The sequence below is a fragment of the Lepidochelys olivacea genome (genome assembly GCF_965140295.1).
Source record: "Lepidochelys olivacea isolate rLepOli2 genome assembly, chromosome: 4".
NCBI lineage: Eukaryota > Metazoa > Chordata > Testudines > Cheloniidae > Lepidochelys > Lepidochelys olivacea.
Window position 1 is genome coordinate 102,568,559 of NC_140414.1, and position 16,737 is coordinate 102,585,295.

General features: G+C 41.3%; 1 protein-coding gene across 1 annotated transcript in view; it reads right to left on the bottom strand.

Annotated features, from left to right (window-relative positions):
* Window positions 1–10,196: 10,196 nt before the first annotated feature.
* The window catches only part of SLC30A9 (solute carrier family 30 member 9), a 53,959-nt gene continuing 47,418 nt past the window's right edge, over window positions 10,197–16,737 (bottom strand). The window contains exons 17-18 of the mRNA XM_084627593.1: window positions 13,643–13,756; window positions 10,197–11,342 (exon numbers count right to left, since the gene is read on the bottom strand). Of these exons, the coding sequence (XP_084483719.1) occupies window positions 11,298–11,342; window positions 13,643–13,756 (159 nt within the window). The 3' untranslated portion in view covers window positions 10,197–11,297. The remainder of the gene's footprint in view (window positions 11,343–13,642; window positions 13,757–16,737) is intronic.

The window sequence follows — 16,737 nt, forward strand, 5'->3', positions numbered from 1 at the left end:
ACTAGCTGTTTTTGACCTGACCCTCAGATCTGGAACCAGGATATAGAGATGATTCACACTGGGAGTTCATGTCAAGGAGGGAACCAGCATGGATTTGGCCCATGCAGGGAGTCTGAATGCTCTGCTTTGTGGGAGGCACCTCATTGCATTAGGGGAGAGAGAGGGCCAGGATTGAGAGAGTGGTATTTTTAAGGTCAGGCTTGACAAAGCCCTGGCTGGGATGATTTCGTTGGGGATTGGTCCTGCTTTGAGCAGGGGGTTGGACTAGATGACCTCCTGAGGTCCCTATGATTCTATGGTCAGAATTGAAGAATTTACTTTCTGTGAGCAAAAAGCTGCCAAATTATTGTGAGACTAAGGTCACAGACCACTTTTTAAAACTATTTTTCAAATGACAAAATATATAGATAGTGTGGCTGTTCCTAGAGATTCCAGTTATTTCTAGAAGAGGTTGTGTCCAACCATTCATTCATTCTGAATCCTCAAATTACTGTAATATGCAAAATGCTACTCTGTACTCAGAATGGCCAGCAAAACTGTCCAAACCTGCTTGGTATCTGCCTAAAGCTAATGTTCTCATCTGTTTTATCTTAGAAAAGTAAATGTAAATTGCTCTGCTCAAATTAAAGGAGAACATATCTTTGTCATCTGTGATTTATTTCAGAGTAGCAGCTGTGTTAGTCTGTATTTGCAAAAAGAAAAGGAGGACTTGTGGCACCTTAGAGACTAACAAATTTATTTGAGCATAAGCTTTCGTGAGCTGATGAAGTGAGCTGTAACTCACGAAAGCTTATGCTCAAATAAATTTGTTAGTCTCTAAGGTGCCACAAGTACTCCTTTTCTTTTTGTGATTTATTTAACATTTTTACTGAAGAATAATTAGATTCCATTGATTTTTACAAGATACTATATGTGCCAATGTTAAGCGTGCAAAATAAAATACATATGCAGAGATAAATATTTATTAATATGATGCCTATGCCTGTCAGTCAGCATGATTCTCAGACTTAAAGTAACTGAAATACAGCAAAATAAAAAGCATCACAAGAAAGCTTCAGAATAGTGGGAACATGCATTTGTTTGAAAGATTGATGTGGTTACATGGAGAAACATAAGACACTGATTTTGGGGTTCTCAATAGAAAGATCTCTTCCAGACACATAAGTGAAGAGGTCCAAAGTGATGGCTTTCAGATTTGTTGCAGTGGTGGTCATGAACAAACAAATGAATTTTCGTGTTCAATATAGCACATTTCCACTTCAATAAACCAAATTTTTGCATAATCTCCTTGCAAACTATAGTTGCCACATTTATTTTCTCCCACACTAGGAAAGCATGTTTTCTTCTGCTCTAAGATTTGAAATTATCCTAAAATAAATCTTTCTTTAATAAATCCACTTTAAATTTGGGTTAGAAAATCAACTTTGTCTTAGGTCAGATGAGAGCATGGAAGAGAGTGAGTGTCTGACTGGCTGCTAGCCTGCAGGGGGCGGGCAGTAGGGTGTCTGTCTGTTTGCGACAGGGAAGCCTGGCTGTTTAAAAATAGCCAGAGCTTCGCGAACCAGCTGAGCGGCGGAGAACCAGCTGAGCAGCGGGGACAGCAGAGCAGCTCACAGCAGGAGTTTGCCTGGGAGTTCGCCTGGAGGGAGCCCAGTGAGGCTTACGTCTTGCAAACTGCTCTGAGGAAGCTCGTAGTAGGAAGGTGATATGGAAGGGGGGGGTTCAGCTGTTGTGACCTGCACTGGATGTGCCATGTTTGTCTTTCTTCCACAGGACAGAAGCGACTTTGTCTGTACAAAGTGCAAGCTAGTCTCCATATTGGAAGAGAAGATTGAAGGTCTGGAGCAACAGATAACAACCCTGCGTTGCATACGGGAAACTGAGGATTTCCTGGACGAAACGCAGGATAGGCTTCTAGGGGCACAAAGCTCTACAGATATAGAGCAGGTTGCACAGAGGAGCCAAGAGGCCAGTGAAGAAGCTTGGCAACATGTGACCTCCAGAAGAGGTAAGCGGAATGTCCGGGTTCCAGTAACACAGACACAGGTAACTAACCGCTTTCATGTTCTCTCCACAGGTATCGTTGCGGAGAGTGGACCAGATGATATGTCTGGGGCGAGAAAGCAGAAGGAGACTCCGCTGGTTGGAAGGCATGAGATGCGCTGTCCTGAGGTTGGGGGTTCCATGACCACCACCCCCAAGAGGAGAAGGCGGGTGGTGGTGGTCGGGGACTCTCTCCTCCGGGGGACTGAGTCATCTATCTGCCGCCCTGACCGGGAAAACCGAGAAGTCTGCTGCTTGCCAGGGGCTAAGATTCGCGATGTGACGGAGAGACTGCTGAGACTCATCAAGCCCTTGGATCGCTACCCCTTCCTGCTTCTCCACGTGGGCACCAATGATACTGCCAAGAATGACCTTGAGCGGATCACTGCGGACTATGTGGCTCTAGGAAGAAGAATAAAGGAGTTGGAGGCGCAAGTGGTGTTCTCGTCCATCCTCCCCGTGGAAGGAAAAGGCCTAGGTAGGGAGCGTCGAATCGTGGAAGTCAACGAATGGCTACGCAGGTGGTGTGGGAGAGAAGGCTTTGGTTTCTTTGACCATGGGATGGTGTTCCATGAAGGAGGAGTGCTGGGCAGAGACGGGCTCCATCTTACAAAGAGAGGGAAGAGCATCTTTGCCAGCAGGCTGGCTAACCTAGTGAGGAGGGCTTTAAACTAGGTTCACCGGGGGAAGGAGACCAAAGCCCTGAGGTAAGTGGGAAAGCGGGATACCGGGAGGAAGCACAGGCAGGAATGTCTGTGAGGGGAGGGCTCCTGCCTCATACTGGCAATGAGGGGCGATCAACAGGTTATCTCAAGTGCTTATATACAAATGCACAAAGCCTTGGAAACAAGCAGGGAGAACTGGAGGTCCTGGTGATGTCAAGGAACTATGACGTGATCGGAATAACAGAGACTTGGTGGGATAACTCACATGACTGGAGTACTGTCATGGATGGTTATAAACTGTTCAGGAAGGACAGGCAGGGCAGAAAAGGTGGGGGAGTAGCACTGTATGTAAGGGAGCAGTATGACTGCTCAGAGCTCCGGTATGAAACTGCAGAAAAACCTGAGTGTCTCTGGATTAAGTTTAGAAGTGTGTGCAACAAGAGTGATGTAGTGGTGGGAGTCTGCTATAGACCACCGGACCAGGGGGATGAGGTGAATGAGGCTTTCTTCCAGCAGCTCACGGAAGCTACTAGATCGCATGCCCTGATTCTCATGGGTGACTTTAATTTTCCTGATATCTGCTGGGAGAGCAATAGACAATCCAGGAAGTTTTTGGAAAGCGTAGGGGACAATTTCCTGGCGCAAGTGCTAGAGGAGCCAACTAGGGGGGGCGCTTTTCTTGACCTGCTGCTCACAAACCGGGTAGAATTAGTGGGGGAAGCAAAAGTGGATGGGAATCTGGGAGGCAGTGACCATGAGTTGGTTGAGTTCAGGATCCTGACGCAGGGAAGAAAGGTAAGCAGCAGGATACGGACCCTGGACTTCAGGAAAGCAGACTTCGACTCCTTCAGGGAACGGATGGCCAGGATCCCCTGGGGGACTAACTTGAAGGGGAAAGGAGTCCAAGAGAGCTGGCTGTATTTCAAGGAATCCCTGTTGAGGTTACAGGGACAAACCATCCCGATGAGTCGAAAGAATAGTAAATATGGCAGGCGACCAGCTTGGCTTAACGGTGAAATCCTAGCGGATCTTAAACATAAAAAAGAAGCTTACAAGAAGTGGAAGGTTGGACATATGACCAGGGAAGAGTATAAAAATATTGCTCGGGCATGTAGGAATGATATCAGGAGGGCCAAATCGCACCTGGAGCTGCAGCTAGCCAGAGATGTCAAGAGTAACAAGAAGGGTTTCTTCAGATATGTTGGCAACAAGAAGAAAGCCAAGGAATGTGTGGGCCCCTTACTGAATGAGGGAGGCAACCTAGTGACAGAGGATGTGGAAAAAGCTAATGTACTCAATGCTTTTTTTGCCTCTGTTTTCACTAACAAGGTCAGCTCCCAGACTGCTGCGCTGGGCATCACAAAATGCGGAAGAGATGGCCAGCCCTCTGTGGAGATAGAGGCGGTTAGGGACTATTTAGAAAAGCTGGACGTGCACAAGTCCATGGGGCCGGACGAGTTGCATCCGAGAGTGCTGAAGGAATTGGCGGCTGTGATTGCAGAGCCACTGGCCATTATCTTTGAAAACTCGTGGCGAACCGGGGAAGTCCCGGATGACTGGAAAAAGGCTAATGTAGTGCCAATCTTTAAAAAAGGGAAGAAGGAAGATCCTGGGAACTACAGGCCAGTCAGCCTCACCTCAGTCCCTGGAAAAATCATGGAGCAGGTCCTCAAAGAATCAATCCTGAAGCACTTGCATGAGAGGAAAGTGATCAGGAACAGCCAGCATGGATTCACCAAGGGAAGGTCATGCCTGACTAATCTAATCGCCTTTTATGATGAGATTACTGGTTCTGTGGATGAAGGGAAAGCAGTGGATGTATTGTTTCTTGACTTTAGCAAAGCTTTTGACACGGTCTCCCATAGTATTCTTGTCAGCAAGTTAAGGAAGTATGGGCTGGATGAATGCACTATAAGGTGGGTAGAAAGCTGGCTAAATTGTCGGGCTCAACGGGTAGTGATCAATGGCTCCATGTCTAGTTGGCAGCCGGTATCAAGTGGAGTGCCCCAAAGGTCGGTCCTTTGGCCGGTTTTATTCAATATCTTCATAAATGATCTGGAGGATGGTGCGGATTGCACTCTCAGCAAATTTGCGGATGATACTAAACTGGGAGGAGTGGTAGATACGCTGGAGGGGAGGGATAGGATACAGAAGGACCTAGACCAATTGGAAGATTGGGCCAAAAGGAATCTGATGAGGTTCAATAAGGATAAGTGCAGGGTCCTGCACTTAGGACGGAAGAACCCAATGCACAGCTACAGACTAGGGACCGAATGGCTAGGCAGCAGTTCTGCGGAAAAGGACCTAGGGGTGACAGTGGACGAGAAGCTGGATATGAGTCAGCAGTGTGCCCTTGTTGCCAAGAAGGCCAATGGCATTTTGGGATGTATAAGTAGGGGCATAGCGAGCAGATCGAGGGACGTGATCGTTCCCCTCTATTCGACATTGGTGAGGCCTCATCTGGAGTACTGTGTCCAGTTTTGGGCCCCACACTTCAAGAAGGATGTAGATAAATTGGAGAGAGTCCAGCGAAGGGCAACAAAAATTATTAGGGGACTGGAACACATGAGTTATGAGGAGAGGCTGAGGGAGCTGGGATTGTTTAGCCTGCAGAAGAGAAGAATGAGGGGGGATTTGATAGCTGCTTTCAACTACCTGAAAGGGGGTTCCAAAGAGGATGGCTCTAGACTGTTCTCAATGGTAGCAGATGACAGAACGAGGAGTAATGGTCTCAAGTTGCAGTGGGGGAGGTTTAGATTGGATATTAGGAAAAACTTTTTCACTAAGAGGGTGGTGAAACACTGGAATGCGTTACCTAGGGAGGTGGTAGAATCTCCTTCCTTAGAGGTTTTTAAGGTCAGGCTTGACAAAGCCCTGGCTGGGATGATTTAACTGGGAATTGGTCCTGCTTTGAGCAGGGGGTTGGACTAGATGACCTTCTGGGGTCCCTTCCAACCCTGATATTCTATGATTCTATGATTCTATGAACTGTCTCGCTAATTTAATCAGTAGACTCTTTCCCTAGCTCTACTTCCTCATAACAATTTTGTTAACAAATACTAGAAATACAGAATTTTGTCCATATGCTTTATCAGTACAAAACTTTAAACAGGGAATAAGAGCCTCTCCCTGAATGGTTCTTGGTGGTTTTGAGCAGTGTTAGAGAAAGAATCTGCCCTCAAAAGTGCACAGAGTGTAGCCTGGAAAACTGCTGCTGTACTTGCTACGAACAAGGTTTTTCCTCTCCATGTTATTTAAATAAATGTCAAATCCTTGAACACGACACTTAGTACAATTAATAGTTTAAAGGGATTTGCAAAAAGTTATGTGACTGGGCACTTCACTTTGTCCACAGAAGTTTAGACAACCTGAAAAGTTAAGGATTGGAATTTCTTCCAGTCATTCTATTAAATATTGGTGTGTTCACAATATAATGCAGTGATCTTTGGAACGCTATTTATTTCTTGCTAATGGGAGATAACTGCTTTTAATGTGTCCACAAGATGGTGCTTCAGTTGTTTTGTTGCTGTAAGGTGTCCTTTTTTAAAAACTTCCTTCAGTTCATTCCAAATTCCTTTTATTGGACTGAGTTACATGATTTAGGTGGCTAAATCACATAATACTAGTGTTTTCATTCAGTGTTTGTGCCCATAGTTGAGTGTGCTCTGAATCGATCTTGTTGAAAAATAAATCCTCAAGTTTCCTCAGTGCAGTGCCAATACTAATATCCCTTCCTGCAACTCGCTGTCCGCTACCTCTTAAACAGCTTGCCAACAGCTTTGAGAGAGGGATATTTACTCACACTGAGATTACTCCATCATACTTAGCAGTAGGGCCCGGAATTTTCCATCCCTGGCTGCTAAATAATTAAATCTGTATGATAGACCACCTTAGACAATTTCTTGTCTTATACTACTGTACCTCAAACTTTTGAAATAATAATCTGTGCCACCTTCATCTGGTCACCTCAGTCAAGAAACAAATGGTCAGTCCCTTAGATTGGTCACCTAAGACAGTTTTCACCATATAAATCTTTCCAGTGAGACTGAAAAAAGTATCTGTTTCACCCAATCATTATTTTAAAGAAATAAAAATGTTTCAGAACAGTCTCTCTTTTGCTTAGCATCCAGATATTAACTACATTGCATTCTGTGTCCTTGTTAGATAATTTCTTATGGTCTATTTTTCCATTCAAACTAATATTACCTGATTTCTTATCTCATTGTCTATATGATGAATTTGATGTTAATTTTTTCCACTTCCCATTTTTATTTTGTTTCCATATTTTTTCACATTACCGCTTATCTTGGTAAGTCTTCATTCCTTTTCTTCAAACACACTTCAAAAAGGTTAGATTTATCATATTCTCTCAAAAACTTGCTAGTAGGATAAAATGTCAGGAGATTCCAGACCTTCAGTTAGCAGAAAGCTAATCTAAGTCACATTCCAAATGTGGATGTAGTCCACATACTTTTCTAGCATGTGTGAGTATTAAAGAGGAGGACACACCACTGAGAATGTCGGGGTCCTGTGACCTGTACCCTTGCAACAGAAAAAGCTGAAGAGCTTATGCTGAGCCTCTGAGGGCCCCAGGTGGAACAGTACCAGACAACTGAGGCTTATACTCTTCAGGGCTTTATAGATAGCAACCAGCATCTTGAATTAAATTCCATTGTGAACTGGGAATCAATCTGAAGTTCAGCGCACAAGTACAATATACTCCTGCCAGTCTGCCCTACTTAACTGTCAAGCGCTCCACACATACTGCACCAGCTGAAGTTTCTGGATAGCCTTCAAGATTAGCCTCAAGTAGAGCTTTGTTGGACTAGTCCCTAAGCCTTGAGATTACAACTATAGATAACCATAGTGAAGGTCCCATCTGAACGGGAAAGCATACGATCTCATGTCCAGCGTCAGAAGACAAAGTATTCAGGAAATTTCCATAGAAGTCCAAGAAAAAAAAAAAGGGAATCCAATGAGACCTTAAAACTGTGAGCCCTCACTAGTTGCAGTGGTTAGACTCTTTCCTCAAAATATATCTTTTGTGTCAATCAGCATTTCTTTAATGTCATCCAGATTGAATTATGAAATATCATGCAACTAATGAGAATGTATTTCCCACAAAATAAATGGATAGAGTTGTCTGAATCCTGTTTTGCAAAATAAAGGCTGTAAGGCCAACAGAATCTATAAAAATAAATATATTCCATGGCTTTAAGAGACAGAGGAAAATGTATTGAAAAAATCCTAGAACAAACATTTTAAATTTTAGCTGATTCCTTGCTCCATTGATTTTATCACTCTTTCAAATCAGAGATAATATTAATTGACAAGTTAAGGTGTCACATCTATGGTTCATGAAGAAAACACCCAATTCCTTAGTACTTTGCAAGTTTACTTTAATCCAAAATATCCTACCACGGAAAAGGACTATCCCAAAAAGCTTCCGATCAGAATACCGTAACAAGGCTAAACCAAATCCTGGACCCAGTTCAACCCGTTCTTTAGACTATGAAAGTACTGTAGCTTAAATCTGAGTAACAGTTTTCACTAAAAACATTTAACAGCAAGCTGTTAAAAGTTTTTGATATTATAATTTAATTAAATGTATTATAATTTAATATATTTTAAATTGCTACCACTTTAAAGTGCAATTCCCTTCTCAAAGTGACTAAAAATGGGGTACCAGGTTTATTATGCCAATTTCTTTATAAGTCGTGCTCAATGTAGAAGACGTTTTAACCAAATGCAAGCCATGAAAACCCATGCTGGGCTCTCAGAATCAAACTGGGGTCTTTCCTCATGCATCGCCACCAATGAAAGTGGCTTTGCAAATAAAATTAAGTTCTTAATGATGCCTGTGCAAACCTACAGCCTCCAATGGGGTTGCAAAGATGTACCCAACTGGAATTTAGTAAATCTTGTTGATGACAGAAGCAACAGAGTCCAGCTCCCTTTCTCATAGCACTGCAAAGACAATAAAAAGCAGTACAATCTTATTTTTGTCAGTGAAGTAGGCAGATATGAATCAGAATACATGCAGGGAGCCGCTATGATTGAGCAAGTACCCTTTTTTACACAAACACTTTTCAGAGTAGTTTGCACTTTAAGATTATGGGCTTAAGTTTCTCTATAAAGTAGATAAGGGAGCATTTCAGTACATTTCTAATATTTACTAACCTTTGGGGATGTTTCAGAAACACAATATACAAACTCCCCTTATAGATTACTGACTCCCATTCACGATGGTCCAGCATACATGGCACTTGTGATGTCACACACATACTGAAGAGTAATGGCCAGAGGCAATGTTCAGATTCTTGCCCTCCCTTCCAGGATTTTAAAATTTTTGTTTTTCTTCAGTAACAGTATTTTATAGTGCTTTATGGGAGGGAGGGGGGGAAATAGAGAAAGAAGAGGAGATAAATAGGATTTGCCTTAATCAAAGTCAAGTTCCAGTGCTCTGCCTGGATGATTATGTCATCAGCAGAGTGCATGCTGGGATATAGAGAAGCAGACTTGAGAAAAAGACTCAAAGTAAACCATTCAGAATGTGCTAAAGTGTCCCTCATTAGTTATTTGGGAAACTACCCACACATTTGTAACATTTTACAAATATGTGAAATTAACTTTAAAAATATCACTTTATTAAACACATTTCTAATGTTCAGTCTTAAGTATATACTACAAATCTAATTAGCACTGCAGTGGGAGACAAAAATCAAGTCTTCCCTTAGGTTAAGCACTAATAGGCTATAAACAAATGACTGATGAGAAGAGAAGGAACAGGAATTATAGGCAAGGGTACTAACTAACCCTTCATTCCCAACTATGTAACGAAGTCATCCATTACACACATTACAGTACATAAAGCCTCATCTCCAAAAACTAAAATTTGGAATGTCATTTTATTTAAAATGCACAGCATGCAGTGTTTTGCAATTGTCAAAAGGCATGCTATTTTAAATTCTCATAATTCACTGGCAAATGACATTTTAAAAAAATACTATTACAAAGCATTTAATCAAATCCTGACATTTTGGTTTCCACCATTATCATTTGCTGCAATGCATATGATTTAATCTTAAATTGATTTTGATGACTTGTATTCCCTATCAACATTTCTGCCCTCAGTATGTCAGTCACTAGATTACCCACCAACAGATTCATCAGGATGCTCTTATTGCCACCTCTCTCCCATGAGCAATTTTCATGTTACTGAAACGTTTTAAAGTGCATAAAGGATTTTTCTTGGAGAAAGATTTATCGCTAATTATTCCATTAATATTTCAATTACTAGATTTGCATGATTTGTACTCACTAAACCTTTATTAAAAGATTATTTCTCACAGAGTCTGCTATGACTTGGATACCTATTGCAGAAAGCCTTATTCTAGAAACCCATTTTATAAAACACTAGAATCCTGCATTTCAAACACATCAATTCTATGCACTCAGTTTTGGGATTACTGACAGCCATGACACACATTTCAGCACAATTGTTTTACTTCTTCCACACAAAGGGGTTTTTCTGAAGGGCGGGGGTGCGGGGGAAAAAAAGCAATCTACAATTCAGATTCATACAAGTAGTGCCTGTGTAAATAAATTAATATATCATCTTCACATCTGTTTAAGTATAAATATTTCTTGAATATGTTAAAACTGCTACACCACCTCTTGTTTTTGCTAGCAAAGATCATTTGCAGAATATTGCCTCTTAAAAGGATAAAAAGCCAAATGAAAAATATCAGAAAACTACTAAATAAATTTATATCCTCCAATGTTAGCAAGTTAAAGCAACAAAAAGGCATATGGGTGGGAAAAAGTCTGAAGAGAGAAAACCTACACACAAGACATGGCCAAGATCACCTACAAAAAAAAAAGCGTGTTGAGATTTCTACATCCTGCGCAGTAACTCAACATACTCTAGGCCAAGCCCAAAGCCAACTGCATTCAAGAGACTGATCTGATCCTCTGAGGTTATGTCAATAATTGCAACACTGGCAGAAGCATGTTTCCAAATCATGAAACTCGAGAAAAGGGCAGTTCTTTTTGGAGGGATTGATCTTAGAAGGGGGAAAAAAAAAAAGATGATATAGCTAGAATATAACAACTGGTTCAAAGTGGTAGGTAGAACAAATGAAACAAAGTCTGTTCTAGCATTAAACATCTGTATCTTGCAAATACCTCCAATGGCTTCTAGAAGGAAGTAGTTAAATGAGTGCAAACTGATGTGTAAGTTGACAAAATATTGAAATAGGGAAACTATCTTCTGTGTATTTTCAGGCATTAACATTTGCCTTATAGAAACTAAAAGATCTAAGTTCCAAGTCCCAAATAAATTCACCTCTAACAGTCTCATGTAGAAATTATGCTAAGAAGCTTTTGTTGAACTGATCTTCCAAACAAAGTTGTTGACTTTGAATCTAAAGCTGTTCTGGAAACCGAGTCAGTAACAACAGTTCAGGAAGCCTACAGCATGAAGTAAATGAGGTATGGTATTGAGGTGACTGCAGTTTCAATAGCTATTCCATCTCTGTGCAAACTTGTTTCCAAAAGAGAGTACTCCAAGGATTTCTTCGGTCAAGTCTACAATATTTCCAAATCTACATGTCGAACATCAGGATTGCGTTGCTGAAACAAAAAAAACACCAAATTTTATTAATAAGCATAGACAATCAAATGTACCACGACAATGCTGATGACAAGACCTGCCACGATGTTGGCAACAAACAACAAATCCCTCCTCATGTAACATAGCAATTGTTTTAAAATGAAGACTAACTAATACATTTAATCCATGCTTTAGGCAGCTCTAAAGAATTTGTCCACCAAGGAACATTTATCAGCGTGTACTAGAATGGTGACAACTTCATAGCTAAATAAGTTCTAATGCTTTCAAAAGTACGAAGCAGCTCATGATTTAAAAAAGGTAATTGGTTTCAACTTAATTTAAAATTTAAAATGTAATTAAAATTAACTTAATTTTTAAAAGGTAATTGGTTTTAAAGGTAAAAATGTCCAAATGAAAAAAAAATTACATTCTACATAGAAGAGGCACTTTCCTGAATGCCAAAAGTGCATGAAAAGAACTGGTCTATACTATTAAATATGTGGTTTGCACAACAGGTGATGTTTGCTTCAAGTGACATGCTTCGCCAACATTTCTACAGGTGACTTTAAATTAGGTAAAGCTTTGTCAATAGCAACACAATTATTGAAATCCCTATATACATTGAAAATAGTATTCATGTTTTGAAAATTACTATTCTTGAGCTTGCTGTTCAAAAATCACTAAGGGCTGGCAAGCAAATCCAACTATAGTCAAAACATTGATTTTGATTTTCAATAGCACCACTCTGGGGAGATAAAATTAAAATTACGTAGAATGCTTCTCAAAAATCCTACACACGCTAGAACACGCTCTTGAAAAGCACCTTCTGATGAAGGGAAAAGGCAATCACAAAGCCACAACATTTATCTGGCACACTATGGTTAGGATCATGGCTCCGTGCTCCCCTTCAGAAATACCATGGAATTTACCTATGCCTGTGGAAATATTTGTCTGCCCAAATGCCTCACATCTTCAGACAAAGGAAATGCTTAACTACTCCAAAAGCAGGAAAATAAATTCTTCAGCAGAAAGGAAAAACATTTTAAAAAATCATAGCCTTATAGTACCCACCAAGGAAATGTATGGAATGGATATGTTCTGCATTAAAAAGTTTCCTTTGGGGCTTTTCATAAACTTGTAATATAAACAGTTTTCCCATTTATTTCATGCAGACTAATATGATTTATTTGTACATACTATTCCTTCTGCTGCTCAGCCACAAAGGGCATGAGACAGATACCCTGTCCACCTTTTCATCCTAGGAGGAACAGACAACTCTGTTCTTCCAAGCACTAGCATTTTCCCAGATTGTGAGATGTAACAGAATGTAAGGCAAGAAAACCAGACTCCAAAAACAGAACTGAATGTTGAACATCTAGTACTTCCCAGACCTCTCCAATCCACATATACTTTCAGGAATTCCCAGCATCTGCTTAAAACTAGGTGATCACACATCAGCACATAAACTATTGATACAAAACCAGAGTCACAACACAACTGTCTGACTAGATCTCTGTCCAGCCCAATAACACCACTCTAGAATTTGAAATCACAAAGGCAAAAAGTGTTAAAGAGGCTTTGTGATGAATCTATCCATTTATAAAGTTATGGTTTGGTATAATGGACAGACCACAAGCTAAATGAAAATAAAAGCATGCCACACCTACCCACCATAACTTCTCAGGTAAGGTTTTAGTAGCCACAATGTAACAATGATGACAAACCTTTGCTGTTCCAATTGAAAGATATCTTTAAATCCTGAACTGAAAAAAGGATGGATGCTTGTTTGTGTGTCTACTGAAGTTGTGTCACATGGTAGAGCAGTAGTCGCAGTGACAGATATTCTGTTTTGCCAAGAGCAAAACAAAAAATAAGACGTAAAGTAATTGGCGCCCCCTTCATATGCAATGACATCACTTTTGATACAACATTAAGTGTATGGTTAAAAACCATTTAAAAGTTGCTTCTCATTACAGCCGATGTGGAGCTCAAGGGCCTATAAATGACTTGACATTTTGAGACAACTGTACCATTTTTCAGAAAACGCAAACAGGTAATATTCCATGGGAATTGTTATCAATAAGTAGTAATGATCTTAGAATGGCAAGTGCCTTAGACAGAGACAAAACAAACCACCATGCAAACCACACATGTCAAGCAGACCCAAGGCATGATAAATACTTGTTTTCAAGGTCAGATTTGTTCAATGAAACTTAACTGAAGTTTGTCCCTGATTTTCTTAAAGGTACAACAAAGCCCTAAATATCAGCAAAATAGGAGCATTCAGACTGACTAATAATTTTTACCAACTGAATATTACCTTTAGCTCCTTTTCAAGCCGGTCTACTTCAGCTCCCAGTGTGTCAATGATATTCTCTCCATGTTTAAGCATGAAGGCTTCTAATTCCTCAAGAGTTTTCACCTGCTGAATTTCCTAGCAAGAAATGAAATTTGAGAGGTTGGAGGGGAAGGTAAAAACCAAAACAAAACGAAAAACAAGCAACCATCAATTTTTAAACATATTCGTGTTTCCTAATGGGCAACCATTTGCCAAAGAACTGGAAAAGACTGGGCTTCTTTATCATTCCTGACTTTTCAGGGCAGTGAGGACGAAGGACATGAAGGATGTAAAACAGATGGGGAGGAAGATGGGCTGGCAATAAACCTGCATTATGTACATACACATTTTCACTTTTTCCTTTATTCACAAACTAGGTTTAGAGAACTGCACTTTGTCTTTCCAAAAAAAGTCATCTCTTCAAAAAGCTGGTAAACCTCTCCGTTTTCTCCTAACAAGGCAGAGCAGCTTCTCTCTTCTTGTTCTCTCCTCTCATTCTCTCTCAGAAACGTAAGGCCAGAACGGACCACCGTAACCATATAGTTTGACCTTTTGCATAACACAGGCTACAGAACTTACCCAACATCTTCCCTGTTTGAATTACAGCATGTCTTAGAAAAACAACCGTTCTTGATTTTAAAATGGACACTGATGGAGAATCCACCACAATTCTTGATAAGTTGTTCTAATGGTTATCTACCCTCACTGTTAAAAATGTATACTTTATTTCCAGTCTGAATTTGTCTAGCTTCAAGTTCCAGCCACTGGAACTTGCCATACTCTCGTTTGCTAGACTGAAGAGCTCATTCTCCATATAGGTATTTCTAAACTGTGATCAAGACACCCCTTAGCCATTTCTCTGTTAAGCTAAAATAGACAGACTACTCTAGGAGCTCAAACACAGAAGCCAGGTTTTCTAATCCTTTAATCATTCTTGTGACTTCTCTGAACCCTCTTCAATTTATCAACCTCCCTTCTTGAATTATGCCCACCAAAACTTGCTACACATTCCAGTAGTGGTCACGTCAGTGCCAAATATAGCAGTAATATAACCTCCTTACTCTTATTGTATATTCCCGTTTATACATCCAAGGATTACATTAGCCTAGGGGTGGGAAAACTTTTTGGCCCCTGGGTCACATCTGGGTATGGAAATTGTATGGCAGGCTCACAAAATTGGGGTTAGGATGTGGGAGGGGATTCAGGCTCTGGCTGGGGGTTTGGGCTCTGGGGTGGAGCCAAAAACGAGGCATTCAGCGTGCAGGAGGGGGCTCCAGGCTGGGGCAGGGGGTTAGGGTGGGGGGAGTGAGGGCTTTGGCTGGGGGTGCAGGCTCTGGGGTGGAGCTGGGGATGAGGGGTTTGGGATGCAGAAAGGTGCTCCAGGCTGGGACCAAGGGGTTTGGAAGGCGGGAGGGGGATCAGGGCTGGAGTTTGGAGGGCAGGAGGCGCTCAGGAGTGCAGGCTCCGGGCAGCGCTTACCACAGGCAGTTCCCAGAAGCAGCAGCATGTCCCCCCTCTGGCTCCCACATGGACGCACGGCCAGGCAGCTCGCCACACTGTCCCGTGCACAGGTGCCGCCCCGCAGCGCCCATTAGCTGTAGTTCCCGGCCAATGGGAGCTGCGGGGGCAGCACACTGAGCCTCCTAGCTACCCCTAAATGTAAGAGCCAGAGAGGGGACATGCCGCTGTTTCCGGGAGCTGCCTGTAGTAAGCACTGCCCAGCGAGAGCTCAAGGGCAGGATTAAATCTGCTGGTGCACTGGATGTGGCCCGCTGGCCGTAGTTTGCCCACCCCTGCATTAGCCCTTTTGGCCACAGCATTGCACTGGGAGCTCACATTCAGCTGCTTATCCACCATGACTCCAAGTCTTTTTCAGTCACTGCTTCCCAGAATAGTGTCTCCCATCCTGTAAGTATGGCCTACATTCTTTGTTCTGAAGTTCACATTTGGGTGTACTAAAAGGTATATTTATTTGCTTGCACACAGCTTATCAAGCAATCCAGATCATTCCATATTAGTGACCCATCCTCTGTTATTTACCAATCCCCCAACCTAGGGTCATCTGCAAACTTTAGCAGTGATGATTTTATTTTCTTCCATGTCACTGATAAAAATGTTAAACAGCACAGGGCAAAGAACCAATTCCTGAAGTAGTCCACTAGAAACATACTCACTTGAAGATAGTTCCCCATTTACAATTACACTGAGACCTATCAGACAGGTTTTTTTTTAAATTTTAATGCGTGCCATGTTAATTTTTTATTGTTCAAGTTTTTTTAATCAAAATGCCAAGTCAACTGCTAACAGAAGTCTAAATAAATTATATCAACACCTACCTTTATCAACCAAACTTGTAATCTTACTCAAAGAAGTAAAAGGTAGTTTGACTGGATCTGTTTTCCATAAACCCATGTTGTTTGACATTAATTATATTAACCTCCTTTCATTCTTGATTAATTAAGTCCCATATCAGCTGTTCCATAATTTTGCTTGGGATCAATGTCAGACTGACAGGACTATAATTAGCCTGGTTGTCCCATTTACCCCTTTTAAATATTGGCACATTTCTTCTAGTCTTCTGGAACTTCCACGGTGTTCCAAGACTTATTGAAAATTCATATTAATGGTCCCAGCAAGCTCCTCGGCCAGCACTTTTAAAACTCTTGGATGCAAGTTATCCAGACCTGCTGATTTAAAAATGTGTAACTTTAGTGGTAGCTGTATAATGTATTGCATCACAGGTGGCAAAGTAAATGTAGTAATACCTAAAGATTCACTATGCAGCCTGCAGGAAATACTCATCCTTGGCCCCCAGAAAGAGCCAAGTAAACCAGCTGTGAACTGAGACTAGGAGATGTCAACAGTGCACCAAACAGAAGAAAAGAGGTTCAGGAAAACAGGATGTAACACTCTCTACAGAATTACTAGGCAGACCTCTTCTATAAAGAAAGGAATTTTTCACCAAATAGTAAAACCCAAGCTAACAGATGTATAAAAACCTATAGATGGTATCCCAATACTAACATGAGTTTTTCTTGGCTGTCTCATATCCAAGGACAGAACTGGCTAGATGCTTC